Source organism: Rousettus aegyptiacus, unplaced genomic scaffold (assembly GCF_014176215.1).
Source record: "Rousettus aegyptiacus isolate mRouAeg1 unplaced genomic scaffold, mRouAeg1.p scaffold_m13_p_8, whole genome shotgun sequence".
Classification (NCBI taxonomy): Eukaryota; Metazoa; Chordata; class Mammalia; order Chiroptera; family Pteropodidae; genus Rousettus; species Rousettus aegyptiacus.
In genome coordinates, this window is record NW_023416311.1 from 29,359,455 (window position 1) to 29,378,845 (window position 19,391).

General features: G+C 50.0%; 2 protein-coding genes across 2 annotated transcripts; one reads left to right on the forward strand and one right to left on the reverse strand.

Moving 5' to 3' along the window:
- The first annotated feature begins 11,987 nt into the window (after window positions 1-11,987).
- PPP1R35 (protein phosphatase 1 regulatory subunit 35) lies at window positions 11,988-13,880 on the forward strand. The gene is made up of 4 exons (XM_016124806.2): window positions 11,988-12,374; window positions 12,455-12,707; window positions 12,788-12,924; window positions 13,029-13,880. The coding sequence occupies exons 1-4, from the start codon at window positions 12,003-12,005 to the stop codon at window positions 13,200-13,202; spliced, it is 936 nt and encodes a 311-aa protein (XP_015980292.2). The 5' UTR covers window positions 11,988-12,002; the 3' UTR covers window positions 13,203-13,880.
- Window positions 13,881-14,086: 206 nt separating this feature from the next.
- MEPCE (methylphosphate capping enzyme) lies at window positions 14,087-18,993 on the reverse strand. Its single transcript, XM_016124798.2, has 4 exons — window positions 16,507-18,993; window positions 15,100-15,318; window positions 14,799-14,925; window positions 14,087-14,678 (listed from the first exon to the last, which is right to left on the reverse strand). Exons 1-4 carry the CDS (start codon window positions 18,160-18,162, stop codon window positions 14,626-14,628), a joined length of 2,055 nt encoding a protein of 684 aa, XP_015980284.1. The 5' UTR covers window positions 18,163-18,993; the 3' UTR covers window positions 14,087-14,625.
- Between the last annotated feature and the right edge of the window lie 398 nt (window positions 18,994-19,391).

Here is a 19,391-nt window from a genome sequence, read left to right on the forward strand (position 1 = left end):
GTGGCCTGACCTATGTCCCTGCCCCTAAGGATGTGCTTCCACCCAAGACCTGTCTTGGCAAAACTTCCAGGCAGCAATGATAAGGTGCCCAGGCACCTGTGGGACACTGCCCCTCCTTTCTCCTGTCAAGACCCCAGTGGACCTGCCTCCATCTTGCTCTTCCTACAGTACCAGAGTCCTTCCCTTCTCCTAGTCCCCAATAATCTGTCCAGGAAACTCTTTTTGGAGCCAATCAAAGAGATGTCAGGGGAACTTCCACTCCCAGTACGAGTGGAAGCGAAGAAACTAGGGCTCAGCACCATGTGTGGAGTTGGTTTCTCTGTCCCCTTATCACGAGCTCTCTGGGCAGAGAGCCCGGCACCAATCAAAGTCAGATCCCCTGACACCAGGGCAGTGTGGGAGGGAGGTTTCAACTTTCTCAGGCTTTGGGGAATGTCTAGTGACTTCTAGAGACAAGACAAGCCTCTGTGAGGGGATAACCAGCAGTGCCCGAGAGGCAGAGCAGACCCAGCCTTTGGGTTCAGGAAGACTTGGATTCAAATTCTGCCCTTCCTGGTTCTATGACTTTGAGTAAGTGAGTAAACCTGTCTGAATCTCACTTTCCATATCCAGAACATGTGGTACATTTTTGTTTTACTCAGCTGTATGAATGTGAAGTGCCTTGCACAGGACTTGGTACACAATGAATTGGCAACTGGTGAATAGCTTTCCTCCTAAATATATTATTAAAGAAGTGGTTCTTGGAGTTTGGTCCCAGACCAGCAGCAACAGCAGCATCAGCAGCATCCGCATCCCAGAGATTGGTAGCAGTGCAAACTCTCAGACCCCACCTCGGACCCATGGAATTAGAAATTCTGAAGGCCAGGCCCATCCACCAGTTTGGACAAGCCTACTTAAATTTGAGAACCACTGCCACTCTGAATGGATTTTGAATTATCAATGAGCTTGTTAAAAAATACAGATTCCTAGCCTCAAAGCCAGAGATTGAGGTGGAGCCTAGGAATCTATATTTTTAACCCGAGATGAGTTTGACGGGGGACCCCTGCTCCAGAGGCTGTCCCCAGGGAAGATCATGGAAGGCATCTCCCGTCTTTGAAGTTTCCAGCCTAGGGGCTGAGATCTCCCCTCGGAGAGGGAACGGATATAAAGCTGGAGAAGGAATAAATCTGGAATTTACCTTAAGGTCACTGAGGAAGGGGGGAGATGGGGCGGGACCCGCACACCTGCCCAACCCCATTACGTCATCTAGCGTCATCCAGCGAATTGGGCCCCTGTCTGCACCGTCTAAAGGGGCAGGGCCTCTGGAGGCGGAGTCTCTACCAACTCTGCCATTGGTCTTGTTTGACCTCCCCCCTTGTCTGGTGGATTCTAGTGGGCAGAAGCCGGTGGGGTGGGACCTGAGTGGGGCAGGTGGGAACTCCGGAAAGCCCAGCAGGATAGCCACAGAGGTAGGAAACTTGGGCGACCTGTCACCTCGCGGTCCTGAGCTCCAGGTGGCGCTACGGTGCACGGACGCCCTCTCCCCTTGTCTCCGTAGGGCTGGATTGAGAGCTTGCAGCGGCCTTGGGGGACGGTAGTGGAAGTGCAGGAGGACTGTGGCTGGTCCCCAAACAGGAAGGCGTTTCTGTCTGAGCACCTCTGAGCGCCCGATTGCGGGGCCTGCCCCTCTACTGCAGCCATTGGTGACACAGGTTCCATGGAACAGTTAATATCTAGTTAAAACATCTGTGAAACCCTGGCCTCTGGCCGGGAACAGCCAGCCCCTCTTCCCCTTCTCTCTGTATCAGCTATTGTCCTCATTGCCACGTCCACCATCAATGGGGCACCTACATCAAGACCAGCGAGCTTTGCCTCAATCTGTCATTTAGTCCTAAGGGCAGGCCATCCCTTAGGCCTAAGGGCATCACCCCCATTTTCCAAGTCAGTAAATTGTGGCGTAGAGGGGTTCTGTAACTCCCCCAAGTTCCCCTAGTTAGCGACATGAGACTGGACACAGGTCAGCTAGGCCTGGAGTCCTTGTCCCTGATCACTGTTTTTCCCACCTTCCTGATTGAACCCAGGGGTCCTTCTTCTCTCTCTTGGACCCCTCTCCTCCATCCCTGTGCTACCCCTTACCATTGTGCAGATTGTGCACTGCATGACTCCATAGTCATATAGAACTCTAAGGGCAATTTTCCACCAGATGGCAGTAAAAGGATTTGGGGAGAGGCATATTTTTCTAAGTTTCACAAAGTAGCTTTCTGGGCTGTTCTGCTGTCCCTTCCTACAAGACCAACAGAATCTTTACGGAGTCTGGCTCAGGGGATCTAATCTCTGGTAGAGCGATAGTGCCCGATAGTGCCCTGTGACACCTTGTGACATTGCTCCTCAGTGGACCCTGTGCTTATTAACAAGCACATGCTTACAGGTGTGTGTGGTCACCTTGTCTGCCAGACCGTAACTATCCCTTTCCCATCCCCTTGCAGCTGAGTGTACTGTAAGATGAGACCTTTTTACACTATTCCTAGGGTACACAGGCCAGATTTATGAACCCTATGAGCCAGGCATATTGGTCCTCCAAGCTGATACTACAAGGGTGAAGGGGAGGCATTATTCATATCACAGGACCACATTGAGCACAGTGCAGATTTGGGGATGGGAGAAGGGTTCTGGAGAGGATGAAATTGGTCTCTGGAGCATCAGGCTCACTACATTGATGATTTCAGCACCAAGTGAGGGAGAGAATGTTGGGAATTGGGTGGCAGAAGCTGGCCTGGCATTTGGAGAGGAGGAGGAGGAGGAGATGGAGGACCAGTATCCTGGAAGTGAAGGAGGGATGGATACCTATGCTGCAATAGGGGTGAGGTAACACCCTGGGTTGGGACCCTTGGCCTGAAGGTGGAGAGGGGAGAGACTGATCCCATCAGGAAACCCTTGTTTTGGCTCAATATTCCAGCTTATCTCCAGGCCTGGAATGATGAGGTTCCCAGAGCTTTCTCGTTCTTCCATCTGAGCCTATACCCTGACTTACATCAGTTCCTCACTGATTGACTGCCAAAACACAAAACTCACTCCTGGCAGGGGATCTGACCTGCTCTACACCTCCAGCTCTCATTGCACCTACTTATGCTTCTAGGGTTTTCTCCACTGCCAAGGAGCAGCTGATCTCCAGCATCCTTGACCCCAGACCTTCCACTTTTAAGCTGCATCAAGAGACCTGGTTGCTTCCTGTGGTACCTGCCGGGCCTGACTATTGTGGGCATGTTCTCTCTACAAAGTTATCTGGAGCTGTTGCTGCTGGCTGGGGATGAGGCTGGTGGAGGATGGATAGAAGGCCACCTTGGCCAATTGGGAGGTGGGGATACTGGAATCCTGGAGAGAAGTGGGAGTCCTGGGCAGAAGGGAGGAAGGGGTTGGCCTGGGGAGGTGCCAAGGGGAGGTGACCAGCTCCTGGGTGGTGGCAAAGGACTGAAGTGTGTTGGGAGAGGGGATGTTAACTTTCTATACTGTCTGGAACAGAAGCTGCTCAGAGATCTAGTATAACCTCTCTGTCTCTACTTTCCCCTCATTTTACAGATGAGACTAAAGCCCAAAGAGAGAGATGGTGTCACTGGGTGGTGGTGGTGGTAGTGGGGAATCCTTTGTCCTCTGGCCTCAGGCCCAGTCTTCTGTGGTATGTGAGTCCTTAGTTTTCTCTCTGGCCCCAGGAGCAGACTTTGGACCTGGACTGCAAATATGCTTTCTGTGCACAGAGACACTTCTGTGGTCACAGGATACTGGTGTGGAAAGGCCTCTTTCTCCACCAAGTTCACTTCCTGCTGGGCTATCCACACCTCACTTGCAGCCCCCTCTATTCCTTAATCCCAGAACCAACCCAGCCTCAACATTTTGCTCAGCCTTTTGTTGCCAGAGTAACAAGCCTTTCCTAGGACTGGGATGCTGATAGAAAAGGTATTGGGCATTTGGAGGATTTTCTCAAGTTGAAGGATTGATACTGTTTGGTGGGGGGAGTTACTTGTGGGGAGGGGGTTGGGCCCTGATTCCTAGGATTCTACTAGCAACCTAGGTTTCTGTCTCCTAAACTCTTTGTCTAAGGCCTCAATTTCTTTAGTATATTTGCTAGTTGCCATGACAACTTGAAATTTACTGAACATAATTGGTGACCAGCTGTGTGACCACCCCCTGGACTTTAAGATAGTGACTACTGGATAGGCATAAACCCTCCCTCATTAACTTTCCCACACAACAGGACCTCCCCTTAAACACCCCTCACCCACCTGTGCTGACATGTCTCCCTTTCCCTTTCCCCACAGAAGGAACCCTCAGCTAGTCATTCCACTATAATCTTGACACCAGGCTTCCCTCCATGGTACCTCCAATACTTCACCTGTCACTCACCTCCTGCCCTTTCTCTTCCTGCTTTCACCCACCTCCCTTGGCAATTCTCTGGAGCCTGGAGAAACCCTCTCAAGACTAGGTGTGGTCTTTATGACCAAATCCTTCCTACTTTGGGGCCTCCAATTCCAGCCCCTAAGGGATGGAGATGCTGCAAAGGTGATGGTGTAGGTAAAATCCTAGGGGACACAGAGGAAAGGAGATGAGAAATAACAGAGGTCCTATAACCAGCACTAGGCCAAACTCTCAGGTGCCTCTAGGTAGAGGGGTGGGAATGGGGTGGGGTGGTCAAGAAGAACTGGAGGGGATGATTGCCATTTTTCACAAGTTGTGCATCCCAAATAGTATTTGCGTTAAGGCCTTTTTCATTCCACCTGCACTAGACATTGTGGTTAAGAACCTGGGCAGTTAGACAGACCTGGGGGTTGACTGAGGCATCACCACTTACCACTGGGCCAGCAGCATCTGCATCACCTGAGAGCTTATTAGAAATGCAATTTTTCAGGTGCTATCTACTGAATCAGAAACTCTGAGGTAGAGCCCAGCATTCTGTGTTTAATAGGTCTTCTAGGAGAGTCTGATACATGCTGGAGTTTTAGACTCTCCACTGAAAAAATGTGTATAATAGGATATGCAACAACACACGGTGACTGGTGGGATTTAACAGTTATATCCACAGAGGCCTTACTGTAGTGCCTGGATCTTCAAAGCAGTTGCTCAGCAGGTATTTGTGGGTTAAATGAAGGAGCCTTAAAATGAGTAATGAAATGGAATGGTGTGGTTTTCATTTATTTAATAAACATTTACTTAGTGCTAGGTGGTTTTAAAGGCATTTCATCATAGTCCCCCACCTTGCCAATTTACAGTTGAGGGGGTAAACTGATGGTCTCAGTGCACAGTGAGAAGTGTCCCAGCTGAGGGATGTTCAGATAGGCTGAGGAAGCTCAAAAATGAAAGGAAGGAAACTATTGTTGCTTTAAATGCTTTCATACATGAGTTATCTTTTAAGGTCTATGAAAAGAACACTGGAGTGTCGTTTTATTTCCTATATCTACTTGCTGTGAAACTTTAAGCAAATCACTTGGCCTCTTTGTATGTAGATATATTTCCTCATTTGCAAAATGGGAATAATGCAGCAGAGGGTTTTATTTCAAGCAGCTAGAATGCTTAGCATGTAGTAGGCTCTGAAAGTTGTTAAATGTCTTCTCGTAATACTCCTAGAAATCCTGTAATGTAGATGTCATATTCATTTTTTTAAGTCTAGGAAAGAAACATGTTAGAAACCTAAGCCAAGGTTAGTTATTACAGTCTGGCCCAAACTGTAGCATTGCGCTCCCAGCTCCCTGGCAGCCAAAGCATAGGATGAAATGTAATGGTTACCATGAGAGTTGCTTAATTTACATAAGAAAATGAGACAACACTGCTCCTTGGGGGACCCTAAGCAGGGCTACCCCCAGGCTGGCCCTCTCAACCTGCCCTCTCTCCCATTCCAGTTCCCAGCTAGTGGGGGCAGTTGGCCTGTAGAAAGCAGAGTTGCTTCAGCGAAGGTGCACTTCATTCACAAGCCTGCTCAGATTTAAGGGGAGGAGGTATAGGCCCCACCTCTCAGTAGAAGAAATGTCAAAAAATTTTTGGTCAATTTTTTAAAAAATCATCACATTAATCAAATCGCAAACTGTTAAGAATCAGGGATAGTGTTTATAATTTGAAAAGAGTACCCTTCTCTTGTCTGACAAACATTTATTTTTTCTTTCTGTGGTGAACCCTGTGCTGGGCTTTGGGGAATACAGTCCCCTCTTGCCTGAGCAGAAATGGCAGGGGCAGTGTGGGGAGAAGGATGGAACACCACCCAGAGCCCTGGGCTCTGGCCTCGCTTTATACCTACCAGCTGATGACCCTGGGTCATTTTCTCCTGAGTTCTAAGGTCCCCTATGTGTTGAACACCTAGGTTCTAGGACAGTGCTCTACCTGTGCCTGGGCATCTCTTGGGGAAGCCTGGGGTAGGTGGGGACAGTGGGAGCAGAGACATGGACTGAGATAAAGGGGAAGGGTTTTGGGGGCCGGCTCACTCTTTGGATAGGGTTGGGTGGTGATCTGTGTTTGGGGAGAAGAGCCCTTTTGCTCCATGTGACCTTCTCATAGCCTCAGCAGCAAGGGACACCAGCAGGCTCCGGGCCAAATTCCTTTCTCTGCCATCTTGAAACCCTCTTGCAGTCTCAGAACCAAGGTAGGACCTCAGAGTTCTGGTTCCCTTTCAGGTCTTCCTTTGACTACTGACCCTGGTCCCTCAAGTTTCTGCCCAGCTGCCTAAGCTGGTTACTACTGTGAACCATGGCACCAGCCTCTGGGGTTCCTTTAAGATGTTTCAGCCCCCAAAATCTTGTCTTTGCTTCCATGAGCCCCATCTCTCCTCTTTGCCTAGAGTACCTCTCGCTCCCACCTGGCACCTTTCTCTCTGATTCCCATCCCTCTCAGAAGTTGCAGCCGCCTTCTGCTCCTATCTTGTATTTTCCTGCTGGGTGCTGCAGAGTGGAGTCCAAGGCACTTAAATCCTTCTTTTCCACCAGCCTCTCCCAGGCAGTGGAAAGACTTTAGTCTGATCTTGAATCACCCTTCACCCCTGAGATCCTCCAACATCTCCTATATATCCACTCTCATTGAGTAACAGACTCAGTCCCATTTTTTGAGATCTTAGGCACTGACTCCTGCCAGGCAGAGATCTGTCAGGACCTGCATCCAAGGGTGAGGTTAGCAGTTTACCACATGTCCCACACGCAGTGAAATCCCCCCTAACCATGGCCCCATCTTCCTGGATTATAGTCACATCTTTTATGGCTCTAACCTCACCCACCTATTCATGGCCTCCATCCCCTTTCTTATAGCTCCAGTGGTTTCTGACCAGCCTTAACCAACTGGCATCAACCTTCCATTCCCTATGTTTATACCGAAGTCATCCCCTCCCCAGTAAGCTGTTTCAGTCCAGTACTACTCCCTTTGCTGAGCCCAGCTCCACTGAATTCTCTAAACTCCCAACCATGAAAATCTTTCTTTTTCTCCTTCTTCATTCTCGTCTACCCCACCCAGACTGTGGACAACTTCTTCCAACCCTATTCCCAACCCTCAACTTTCCTTCATTCCAGAAGCTGGCCTCATCCCATACCCTTGGAGATTCACACTTAGGGGTCTCATTCTGGCCCTCCTGTTCCTTTCCCTGCTGCTGGAGAGGCCCAGCTAAGGGGTTTGGAGTCACTGTGTTGGCCTGCAGCTGGACTTGTGCCCTCCTCTGTGGATCTGTCTATTCCTTCTGTGTTGGGAAAAAGAAGTGGTGGGCCCAGGCCTACATTCTGCTTGCAGAGGAGTGGGGGTTACCTCACCAACCCCTGAGATTAGGTAGGATGGGAAAGTATGCTTTGTGAGGCTGGAGAGTGGGTCACAGCTGTTGAAGTGCAAGGCCAGCCATTCTCATCTTCCCTATGTGACAGGGACACAGTGTCAAAGTGTCTCTGGGTTGACTCATAGGCAGCAATTTGGGAGTGCGAGACAGAAGGTGAGGGGTCCCTGCAGGAGGAGTTTGCAGAGGGAGGTGAGAGAGGGTTGCTGCCTCATCTCTTTGACTTGTCTTGGCCCTGTTGGACGGTGCTTCTGGGATGGAGCCTTTGCTCTTCCCTGTCTCCAGTCCTGGCAAGTCTTCCCAGCTGCCCTCTGCAGCAGTCCCAGCCACACCGTGGGTTACTGCATCAGAGGCATCCCACCGCAACTCAACGGCATGGTCCCCTGAAGGACCTCTGACCCTGTCCTATATCCTTTTCTACCTAGCCCACCCTGAGCATCTGGCCCAGAAGTTCAGGGATGACCACTCTAGGACCTAGACTTGCCTTTCCCACACGAGAATCTAGGTCTGGGATGCCCCTCCAAAATAACTACAGAGAACACTACTACCTGATGAGGTCTATCCCATAAAGGCAGAACCTAAGAGCCTGAAGTGTGACCTCTTCCTGGCGGTCTTCTCTGTGCCTCTTTCCCTCTTCCTTTATTAACATTCCCTTTTCTCTCCTTTCTCCACTATTCCCTGGGTGGCACATGATGCAGAGGTGGGACCTCTCCAGCTTGGAAAGTAGAGGGAAATGCTAGTTGATGAGGGGTTGGCTAGGGTGCCCCTCATGGCAATCTCAGGTAATGGGGTCAGAGTAGTTTTTCTATTTCCCCCCTCTTTTGCTTAGAGTAGAGAGAGTTCAGTTCTTGGACCATGTTTACAAGGTCTCTCCTCCCTCCCACCTTCTACTGCCCTCAGTCAGGGTGTGGTTTGGTGGGGCATGTAATTGGAATCCATCTTTGCAGAAGAAAGTACAATTCTAGAACATGCTGCCATGAGGAGACTAAAGTTAAGGATAGAGAAGTGTTCCTCTCTTATCAGTACCTTCTTAAAGGGGGGATTTATTTTTTAATTTTAATTTTAATTTTAATTTTAATTTTTTTTTAAGAGGAAAAGCAATTCCAGGCCTCGCAGCCTGGTCCACCCAAAAAAATCCTAGGAAGAGTTGGGGCCAGAACAGACCTCTCATTCCCTTACATTCATATTGTTTCTTTTAAGTCATTGGGTTAACTTTCCACTTCCTGGAAGCCCACAACTTAAGCTGTCAAACAGAATGGTTTGTTTTTACCTCTGTGTCTGGGCCTAGGAGGAGGAGGTGACTAGATTTTAAGGCTGAGGAATGAGGCTTACAGAATTTACAGCTAGGGTTCCTGTAGGGCCTTTATATCCATCAGCACAGTCATGGCCTGGGTGGGGGTGGGGAGGACTGTTTCAAATTTCAGCTCTAACACTTACTGTGTGCCAAAGCTACTTCAGCCTCCTTTAAAGAACAAAAACAAAAACAGGAAAAAAGCTTTTATTATAGAAATATTTATATATATATACTAAAGTAAATATTATAATCAACTCCCATGTACTCATCACCCAGCTTTAACAATCATCCACATTTGGCTAATCTTGTTTCCTCTATCCACCCACATTCATATATTGCCCCTTTTTCCAACTCCAACATTTCTTTTAATTAATTTTATTGAGATCATTGTAGATTCTCAATGGAGTTATAAGAAATAACACAGAAAGGTCACTCTCACACTTTCCCTAGTTTTCCCCAATGGTAATTGATATAGACTGAATGTTTGTATCCCCTCAAAATTTGTTATGTTGAAACCCAATCCACAATGTGTTGGTAAATGGAGGTAGGGCTTTTGCAAGGTGATTAGGTGATTAGTGACATTAAAAAAGAGACCCCAGAGAGCTCCCTCGCCCTCTTCTACCATGTGAAGACAGAGTGAGAACACAGAAGTCCATAAACCAGGAAAGTTTCTTACCAGACTTCAAATCTTGGACTTGTCAGCCTCCAGAACTGTGAGAAATAAATTTCTGTTCTTTATAGCCACCAGTCTATGGTACTAACAACATAAACAGATTAAGACAGTAACATCTTGCAAAACTATCTTATACTATCACAACCAGGATATTGACATTTATACAACCCACCAATCTTATTCATATTTTCCAATTTTGTACTCATTTTTTTGTATGTATTAAGTTCTGTACAACGTTATCACTTGTGTAGATTCCTGCATCCATGACAGTAAAGGAAATGAACAGTTACAACACCTCAGGATCCTTGGTGTTGCCCTTTTATGACCACAACCTCCTCCCTCCCACCACCTCTTCCACTTAGTCCCTAACAGTTGGCAACTGCTAAATCTGTTTTCCATTTCTAAACTTTTTACTCCTAAAATGCTATGTAGATGAAACCACACAGCATATAATTTTGGGGGATTGGCTTTTTTTTTTTTTTTTTTCTTTCTCAGTATAACTTGGCAATTCATCTAAGTTGTGTGTATCACTAGTTTAGCCCTTTCAATTGCTGAGTTGTATTCTATGATATAGATATACCATAGTTTTAACTCTTTACCTGTTGAAGGATATTTGGGTTATTTCCAATTTTTGACTATTATGAATAAAGCTACTATGAACATTTGTGTATAGATTTTGAAATGCCCAGGGATATGGAATTAGCTATCATATTCTGGTGGCCAGGAGTGCTTTTGAGTCCATCACCGTCTGTAAGGGCTTTTCAGTGGACAGAATTAGGATATACTTTTTAATTTAAGCTAAAGTATACTGTGAGTTCATACAGATACTTCCCAATTAAATCCACGACTACAGGGAATTTGCTTAACATCCTTGATTTTAAATTAGCAGCTCTTTTCTCCTATAAAATTCCAGTTCTGATACAATCAACATAATTGTGTTTTATCCTACACATTTTCACCTACTCCCAACAATATGACTACTGAATATAACTTAAAATTTCGTGGGCATTTTTTATTTTTTTTTTTAATGGCAGTTAATTTTGTCCTTAAGGGTAGATCTTTGGATGTACAGTTAAATCAGTGTGTTTTCAAGTCATTTAGAAGAGTTCCCTTCTGTGTAGTTAGGTAACCAATTAGATATACATTTAGTTTCATTTGTTTCATTTTACTTCCAACTTTTAGGTATTTAAAAAAAAATGTTATCACACAATCAGGTTTGAAAACATATAAGTTTCCAAAGTCAAATACACAAATTAAAGTATATTCAAAGTCTAGCTTCTTTGCCCTTCATTCAATTCTTTCCTTCTCAAGGAAAGTAACCATTAAAATTGTTAAATGAGTTATACTTCCATTAAAAAAAAAACATAAGTACTTATTTACATTTGTACCTCCCTACTCGCTTTTATAGATAAAGAGGGCACACTTTCTTATTCCTGACTTTAGCAGAAGTGTCTAGTGTTTCACCACTGAGATCCTTGAAAACTTTTTTGTAAAATGAGGGCAAGCTATCCGCTCTACCCGATCTTTCACAGCAATTCTTGGGAAGATAAAGGATGTGGAAACTCTCAAACTGAAAAGTTGTACATGCCTGTTGACTATTAACTCACTTTGGGAGAGCCTCAAGGGCCGTGAACCCAATTTAGCACATTTTACACAAGAAGAAACACAGAATTGAGAGGACCTTCCCCAAGGCACATATGGAAAGAGGAAGAGCTCGTCTGCTCTGCAATCCAAGGGTTGGATAAATCAACCGAGCCCTTCTTTTTCAAAACTACTCAACAAATATCTATTTTTATAAATATTTTAGGGGACCCTCGAAGAGGAAAAATTCATAAAAGGCCTCAAGGGTGAGGAAATTAACGCCCGCGCAACCACACTCGCCCAGATTCCCGGGAAGGAGCCCAGAGCTGTGGTCGGGAAATCCTGCCCTCGCTGAGACAGGGGAGCTCTAGGCCTAGCTCGGAAGCGACGGGAAACCTGGAGATGCTGTGAAGGCACGGAGTAGGGAGGTCCAATGCAGGGAAGCTGGATAGTTAAGTTAACGCTATCCCACTTGGCATCCCGACAGGGAGGAATGACACCAATAGAAGCAAAGCGACGATTCCGCCGTGGGAAAGACACCATATCATAGATTTTGAAAGACAAAATTGGTACTGACGAGGACCCGTAGGAATCCCACTGGTTTCAGCTCTAAAACCCCGGCCTCGGGGCGGGGCAGAGGTTCAGGGGTAGGAATCCCTCCGCGGGACACACGAGGCAGAGCAACGGAAATGACGATTCAGAGCGCCAACAGGGCGGGGCTAACGGTTTCCGGTAGCGGTGTCTGGGAGGGGCCGGGAAGAGGAGGTGGCGACGCCGTAGTCTGTGCCCCTTGGCTTTCAGCGACCCTGCACCCCTGCAGCTACGCCAAGATGATGGCCTGTGGGGAGTCAGAGCTGATGTCAGTGGAAGGGGAAGAGGCCGTGGCGGCACCAGCGCCGCCCCCAGAACCTCGTGCCCCAGAGCCCGGAGTCCCGGTGCCTGAGCCCGGCCTGGACCTGAGCCTGAGCTCACCGTCTGAAAGCCCTGAGCAGCCGAACTGCAGCCCGGGGCCGCGGAAGGGGCGGGCAGACCGGCGGGGAGGGGCTCGCAAGGGGCGGCAGGTGAGGTGGTGTAAGGCCTGGCCAGCAGCCCGCGGACGACCCCACGCCCATCTTTTCACTGCCCTGCTCTCTGCTCCCAGGTCCGCTTCCGCCTGGCGCCGCTCTCCCCAGTCGCTTCGGAGAGGGTGCTGGCTGTCGCCACACAGAGCGAGAAGCCCGCGGCGCCGCAGGACCTAGGGGCTCCCGCGCAGCAGAGCAGCCTGGCCCTGAGTCTCGAGTTGCAGGCCGCGCGCGCCGTAGCCGCGGGACAGTTCGATGCCGCAAAGGCCGTGGAGGAACAGCTGAGAAAGTCGTACCAGACCCGCTGTGGCCTGGAGGAGAGCGTGGCGGAGGGTGAGGGGTGCAGACGGCTGGCAGGGCGCGGGAGTGGGGTTGAGAGGCTCCGCTCACCTCCGCCTCCCCTGCGGTCCCAGGGCTGAACGTGCCGCGTTCCAAGCGGCTCTTCCGGGACCTGGTGAGTCTGCAGGTGCCGGAGGAACAGGTTCTGAACGCTGCGCTCAGGGAGAAATTGGCACTCCTGCCGCCGCAGGCCCGAGTCCCTCCCCCAAAGGTGAGGGACCTGGGCTTGAGTCCCCTATTCCCCCACATCCCTGTCCGCCGCGAGTTCTTTTCAATCCCCGAGTGTAACTTTGCTTTGGGCTCCAACACCAACAGGAGCCACCTGGGCCAGGGCCAGACATGACGTTTCTGTGTGACCCAGAAACATTATTTTATGAATCTCCACACCTGACCCTGGATGGTCTGCCCCCTCTCCGGCTTCAACTACGACCCCGCCCTTCAGAGGATACCTTCCTCATGCATCGGACACTGAGGAGATGGGAAGCATAGACCTGGAGGCTCCCTGAATAGCTAGTTCCTATTTTTTATGTGGGTGTGTTAAAACTATCAGAATAAAGTGGTTTTGCTAACAAATGGGACTTTTCTTGGGAGCGTTAAGATGGGGTAAAGCCTCAGGTCGGAAGTTGCTTAGAAGTCAGGTTTTTGGCCTTTTAAGGAACTCAGTAATGACAAGTAGAAAACAGTGCCCAAGTTGGGTTTAGAATACCCTCTCCACATCTAGACTTCTGTCACAGCTGCCACCTTTGTTTTTGATACCACGCTTGTTCCTTTGTACGACCTATTTCTGATCACTTTAACATGTGGGTCTAAGAAGCCTACTTCAGGGAAGCCTTCATTACCCAGCTCAAGGAATCTGCAAAGCAGCCACTAGCACCCAGTTATTAAATTAGCTCCTTGCTTTTACCTTCAAGGGCCATGCCCTTTTTATACCTGACCCAAGTGCTCAATATTTGAACAGATGTCCAAGGCTCCAGGAATACTTGACAAGCTACTGAAGAGCTTCACATTAAGTTAAACTGCCTATTCTTGTTCCACTGCACAAAAAAGGAGGGTGAGTGGCAAGTAGGCCCTAAAGCAGGGAGGTGGTGGTTGTCTAAAGTGCCTTTTTCTAGCTCCACTTCAACTCCACTGTTAACTTCCAAAGTTAGCCTTCTGTCAAAGCTTTCACACACACAAAATTGTTAAAAAATTTTTTTTTGTGGGGGAGGGCAATAGATGGGCTCAAGTTTAACATCACAATTTGCATTATACCCGTTTTTCCTGACTAGAGTTCTCTATACTTGGGTGTAGATCTGACTAGCAATCTAGTCTTCTTGACCACTGAAAAACCTTGAGACTACTTTGGGCAGAGAGGAAGCAGAAAATACCAGACATAAGTGTGGGGGCCACTGCCCTAAACAAGTTTATTGTGCTGTTCTTACATTCAAAACCCAATCCCTTCTCCCAATGGGAGACAGCAGAGGGAAGGATTTTCACAGTACCTGTGTGCCTCCTCACTGAGCTCCCCCCTCTTAACTCTCAGTCCTTCTATTCATGGTCCACTGTAAGGTAGCTAGGGACAAGGGCTGAGGAAAATGGGAATCTTTCCTTAGGAGAACAGGAGGAAGAGGTTAGAGAACTTAATACCCCCTACCTCCCATGCCCTAGGAGAACAGAGGTCAACAAACAGTCCATGCCATGCAGCCCAGTGGGCTCGGGGAGAGGAAGATGGTGGTAACTCCAGCATAGCTGGGCTTGCTGCTTAGGTGCCTGACATGTAGGGCTGGGGCAGCAACATAGGAAAAGCCTTCTTTGCAGATCCAAGAAAGGACACTATTTTTGGAGCCAGAAAGGAAAGACTGCGGGATACTTTCTTCATCTCCCAAGTCCTTAGGAGCAGCGGACAGCTTCTTCTTTCTTTTCAGGGGGCCACTTAGTGGCTGGGGGAACGGGCCTTGTGGAATAGGTATACAGGACGCTGGAAGCCTGAGGAGAGAGTGTGTGCAATCAGGAGGGGCTGGCAGGACCTTAAGACTCCACAGGATCTGTACCCTCTTGACCAGGATAAGCCTTCCTTCCTCCCCCAACAAAATAAGCCAGCCTTACCTTTGGAGGTGTTGTGTGGTGTGGCCACAAGCTCATAGCTGGAGAACCCCACCTCTGGGGATGTCAGGTAGGAACTGAACTGCTCTGGCTTCAGCTGGATTCGATAGTAGTTCTTATAGATTGTTTCCTAGGGACAAGAGCAGGAGACCACTTCAGTTTGCTGCCTGTGTCCTTGGTGGAGAATAATATCCACCTAGGAGGCTTTTTCACCTTGTTCAGGAAGTTCTTTGTCTCCTTGAGGCACTTCTTGCTTCAACTAAAGGAAGGATATCCCCAATTTCCACTGAAAACCCCAACTCACCGTGAGAGTCTTTCTCTTGCCGTAGGATGACCAAGGTTGTGGTTCCAGGACCAGGATGCCTCCAGGGCGTAGGTGCCGGTAGATACGGCGAAACATGCGCTTTAGTCCCTCATCTCCCCAGTTCAGATGCACCCACTTGGTGAGGCTGAGGCAGAGTACCACATCATACTCAGGTGTTTGGGCCTCCACCAGCTCATCACGATCCAGCACATAGTTACCCTGGGGGCAAAAATTGGGGGCGAGGTCTGTAGAAGCATTAAAAGAACCACTGCTCCCACACAGCTTATCCTGCAGTGTCACTTTAGCCTTTGGCCACGTCATCTGTGATATCCTCAGATTAATTCCCAAATGGTGCCCTCTTTGGGTTTCATTTTCTTGCATGTTATCGGTGGTAAACCAAACATTAAAAGGGAGCCCAGGTAATTTTAAATTGAGCAAAGTAACCATGAAATCTCCAAAGATGGGGTGAAACTGCAGACAGAATGCTGGGGTTCCTCCAAGACTGTCCAGATTCAGCTGAGTGACTCAACATTATGCAAAGGGTTCTAACCCATATTCAAAAGGGAGATCTGTAGGTCCTTCCCTGTAGTTGGGGCTGTTAAAGATTCAGGATTGTTTTCCTTCTTCCATGGACGCGAAGAGCCCCATCCCTTAGGGAAATCTTTTCTAGATAAGCTCCTTACCACTCTGGAATGTCCATTCTTCTAGGCTTAACCCAAAATACTGCCAACACTATTCCTGCAGACAGCCTAACTGGAGCATTTTATGGGGGAGCAATGTGTGGTCAGGGAACAGAAGCTGAAGACATGTTACCTTTTCTTCCTGCATAGGACTCTGACTCCTCCCCATCCCACTATCTAGCATAAACATGGAGATGATCTGAGGCCAAGTCACTTGGGTTCCTGACCATCGACGCTCTTCAACCAACTATAATGGAAACAAGGTCCATTTATCAAAAGACAAAAACTGTAACTATTAGACACTACCCTAGTCCTACCCCAACCCCAAGACGTTCCAGATCTGACACCCATCCCTTTATGCACCTTCAGTAGGTTGGAGGACAAGTGTCCATCTGGACCAAATCCCCTAGTGAGCATCAGCTGTAGCCAAGGAAAAGGTACACTGGTCTGGATTATTGTCTAGGCTGGAGGCAGGGCAAAAGGAGTCAGATCCTATTTTGGGATTAGCAGTCATGAGAAAAGAGCCCAGGTGGAGCCCCCACCTTTCCAGGTTATAAGAGGGGCGACATCAGCGGAATCATTTGCAGATTCAGACCCTTCTCTTGAGGACCTGGTTCTCTTAGTGAGAGCTGCATGCATAGAAAACCCTCTTGCTGATGACCTTCCACCGTCACATTCCCATTTAATCTTATTTTCAAACCTGGCACCTATCCCAAGACCTCCTTACCGTGACGAAGACAACATTGTTGGGGAAGACTGATGTGTCTGCTCCATCCAAGGGCACTTGGGGTGCAGCAATGGGACCCCTGCTGGCTGTCAGTGAAGCTGGGAAGGAGCTCCTCTTTCTGATGGTTGTGATCCCTTCCTCAATCTCTGCCTCTGGGTCCCCTTCAGAAGTCTGGGGTGGCAGACGCAGCTCCTCGGACAGGTAGTGTCGGATGTTTTGGCGGGCCGAGTGGATCAGCCGGGCATCGATATCCAGGCCCACCATGCGGGATGGACCCCACTTACAGGCAATGCTCAGGGTCAGATGGCCTACATTGCAGCCCAGATCTAGGACGTCCCGACCCCGAAACCACTCAGGCTTCAACACCCGAAGGCGCCCATCCTCACAGGAAGGATTGCGGTACCCATAGTACTTGCAATAATTCCCATACTGGAACTTGCGCTGTTGCTTTTTGAAGCCTGCTGCAGGTAGCGGGTGGAGGTGGTGGCGGCCTACTCCACTCCCTCGGCCCTTTTCCTTGGGACCCTGGGCTCCACCTCTAGCCCCTGCCTCTGACTTGCTAGAAGTCCTGCGACGTTTTCGATGTCGTGAGGAGGAAGACGGGGGTGCAGAGATAACTGAGGCAGCTGGAGGGGTTGAAAGGGAGCCTGAGGGACCTTGGAGGGCAGATGCAAGGGGAGACACGACCTCATCCCTGCAGTTGATGGCTGTGTTGAGTTCATAGGGCTGGGGAGCATCCCGGTTCTGGCCCCTATGCCGCTGCTGCTGTGTGGTGCCCTCCCCATGGAGTGAGGGAGTGAGGGGGGCTGTGGGCAACACAGAGTGGCTATCATTCCCTCCAGTTGCCTGCTGCTGGTGGTGCTGCCCCCGGTGTCTATGCCGCTTCCGACCAGTCTTGAGCGGTGAAGCAAGAACTACTTGGGCCTCATCAGTGCAAGTATTGAGACTAAGCGGGTCAGTAATATCTTTGGGGATGAGGATCTCAACTGGATCTCGTCCCTTGGCCGGAAGTGGGGATGACTTAGGGGTCTCTGCATTGAGTGCGCGGCTCACTTCCTCATCCAGAAGACTATTCAGGTTCAGTGGATCAAAGATATTGCCCCCCAGGAGGAAGTTGGAGGGTAACACAGAGTCACAGTCCGAATTAATCCGCCGGCGCCTCTTGAAGGCCGGATGTTTGAAGCCTCCACCACCTCCTCCCACATTGCAGCTATTTCTCCTCTTGCCGCCACCTCCCCCAGGGGGCCGGTGGGGCTGATAGCCATTTCGCGGTCGAGGCGGAGGAGGGGGGCCTAGCTCTGTTCCGCCCCCTCCCCGTCGCTCCTCCCCCACGTCCGGGGGAGCGGCTCGCCCGTGGGGATCAGACAAGCGGGCCTCCCCGTGTGTCTGGGGGCCGCCCCCTCGTTGCTGCTGAGACTGGCCGCCCCGAGGGAAGGATGTAGCCCCGGGGATCTCCTTGCCGGTCCCAGAAGCCTGAACCCCGGCTGAGTGTGCGCGCGGGCCCGGCCCGCGCTGCGTCCCGCTGCGGATCTCCCCGGAGGCGGCCTCTCGGTGCGCTTGCACCGAGGGGCCGCCCCCTCCGCCCGACTCCTCTTTGAGTGGCGGCGGTGGGGCCGGCACCAGAAACGGCTCCTTCTCCGCCGCCATCTCGATCATTTCCTCCCCTTATTCCGTCCCAGTCGAGGGCTATGAGGAGGGGCCAGGGGGCTTAACCCCCCTTCTTAGACCTCGCTCCCTCTCCTCCCCTTTCCCGAGTGCGCGCGCAGCTCTGCTCTTCTCGCCTAGTCTCGCGCTCAAAGCGCCTCCTCCAAAGCGCGCCCCACTAGCCCGCGAGACCAAAACAAGATGCCTGCGAGAACCTAATAACTCAAGGAATTAACTGCGCGTGCGCTGACCCCTTCCTTCTTTACCACTACCGATTTGCCGCGAGCGCGCACTGCTGGAGCGCGTTCCTCTCGCCCTGGAATCACGCATGCGCACTCCACCACCACCCTGGTCGCGCGCGCATCCGAGTACGAACCAACTTAACGGCTCCGGGAGTTTAAATACAGCCCCCCCTAAGCCCCCCAAAATCCCACCACCCCAAACTGACACCCTACTTTCCTTAGCAGCTACGTTCGTCCCTAGTAATATCCTTTGTCTCTGCCGCGCGATCCCACCCACCGTAGGCGGGGGACTTGGAGCTGGTGTGAAAAGGTCTCCTTGACACCCGACCCTTGTTCCTCAGGAATGAGTCTCAGCGGTCTCCGCCCGGCTCTAAACCCAACAACCTCCCTACCCCGCCTCCTTCCTCCCCCTAGTGGGCAGCGCCTGCGCATACCCTTTTGGGCTTGCGCTGGTAGATGCAGCACGTGCTGGAGATGACGCCCCGCCCTCCGTTCTAGGGGCGGGGACTGTTACGTCGCTTCCTCAGGCTTAATACACGTAACGTGCGTCAGCACGATTCGTAGGGGCGTGGCTAAGCAACCGGGTGGCCTCATGAATTATTCATGACCTGGTTGTCTTCCGCCCCCCTCCTTGCCCACCTACTTAGGTCTTCAGAGAGGTTGAAGAGTGAATCTTAGAAGTAGAGGAAGGGAAGGAGCGGAGCATACTGACTGTCTTCCTACGAACTGTTGTCAGTAAAATACGATAGGGTCATCTTAACCCACTCCCCGGAAAATATTCTCTGCTGAAAAAAACGCCCACTAAAAGCCGATGTCGTCTAACTTCCTCTTCCCCCCAAATGGCCAAGTCCTCTCGCTTCTCTGCCTTTCCCCAATTGCAATCGCGATCACCTGGGGACACTACGCCCTTCCCGGACACCCATAGCCCGGACACCAATGCCTCCGTCCACCACCCGATACCTGAACATGAACCCCTAGCCCGCGGAGTGCGACCCTACG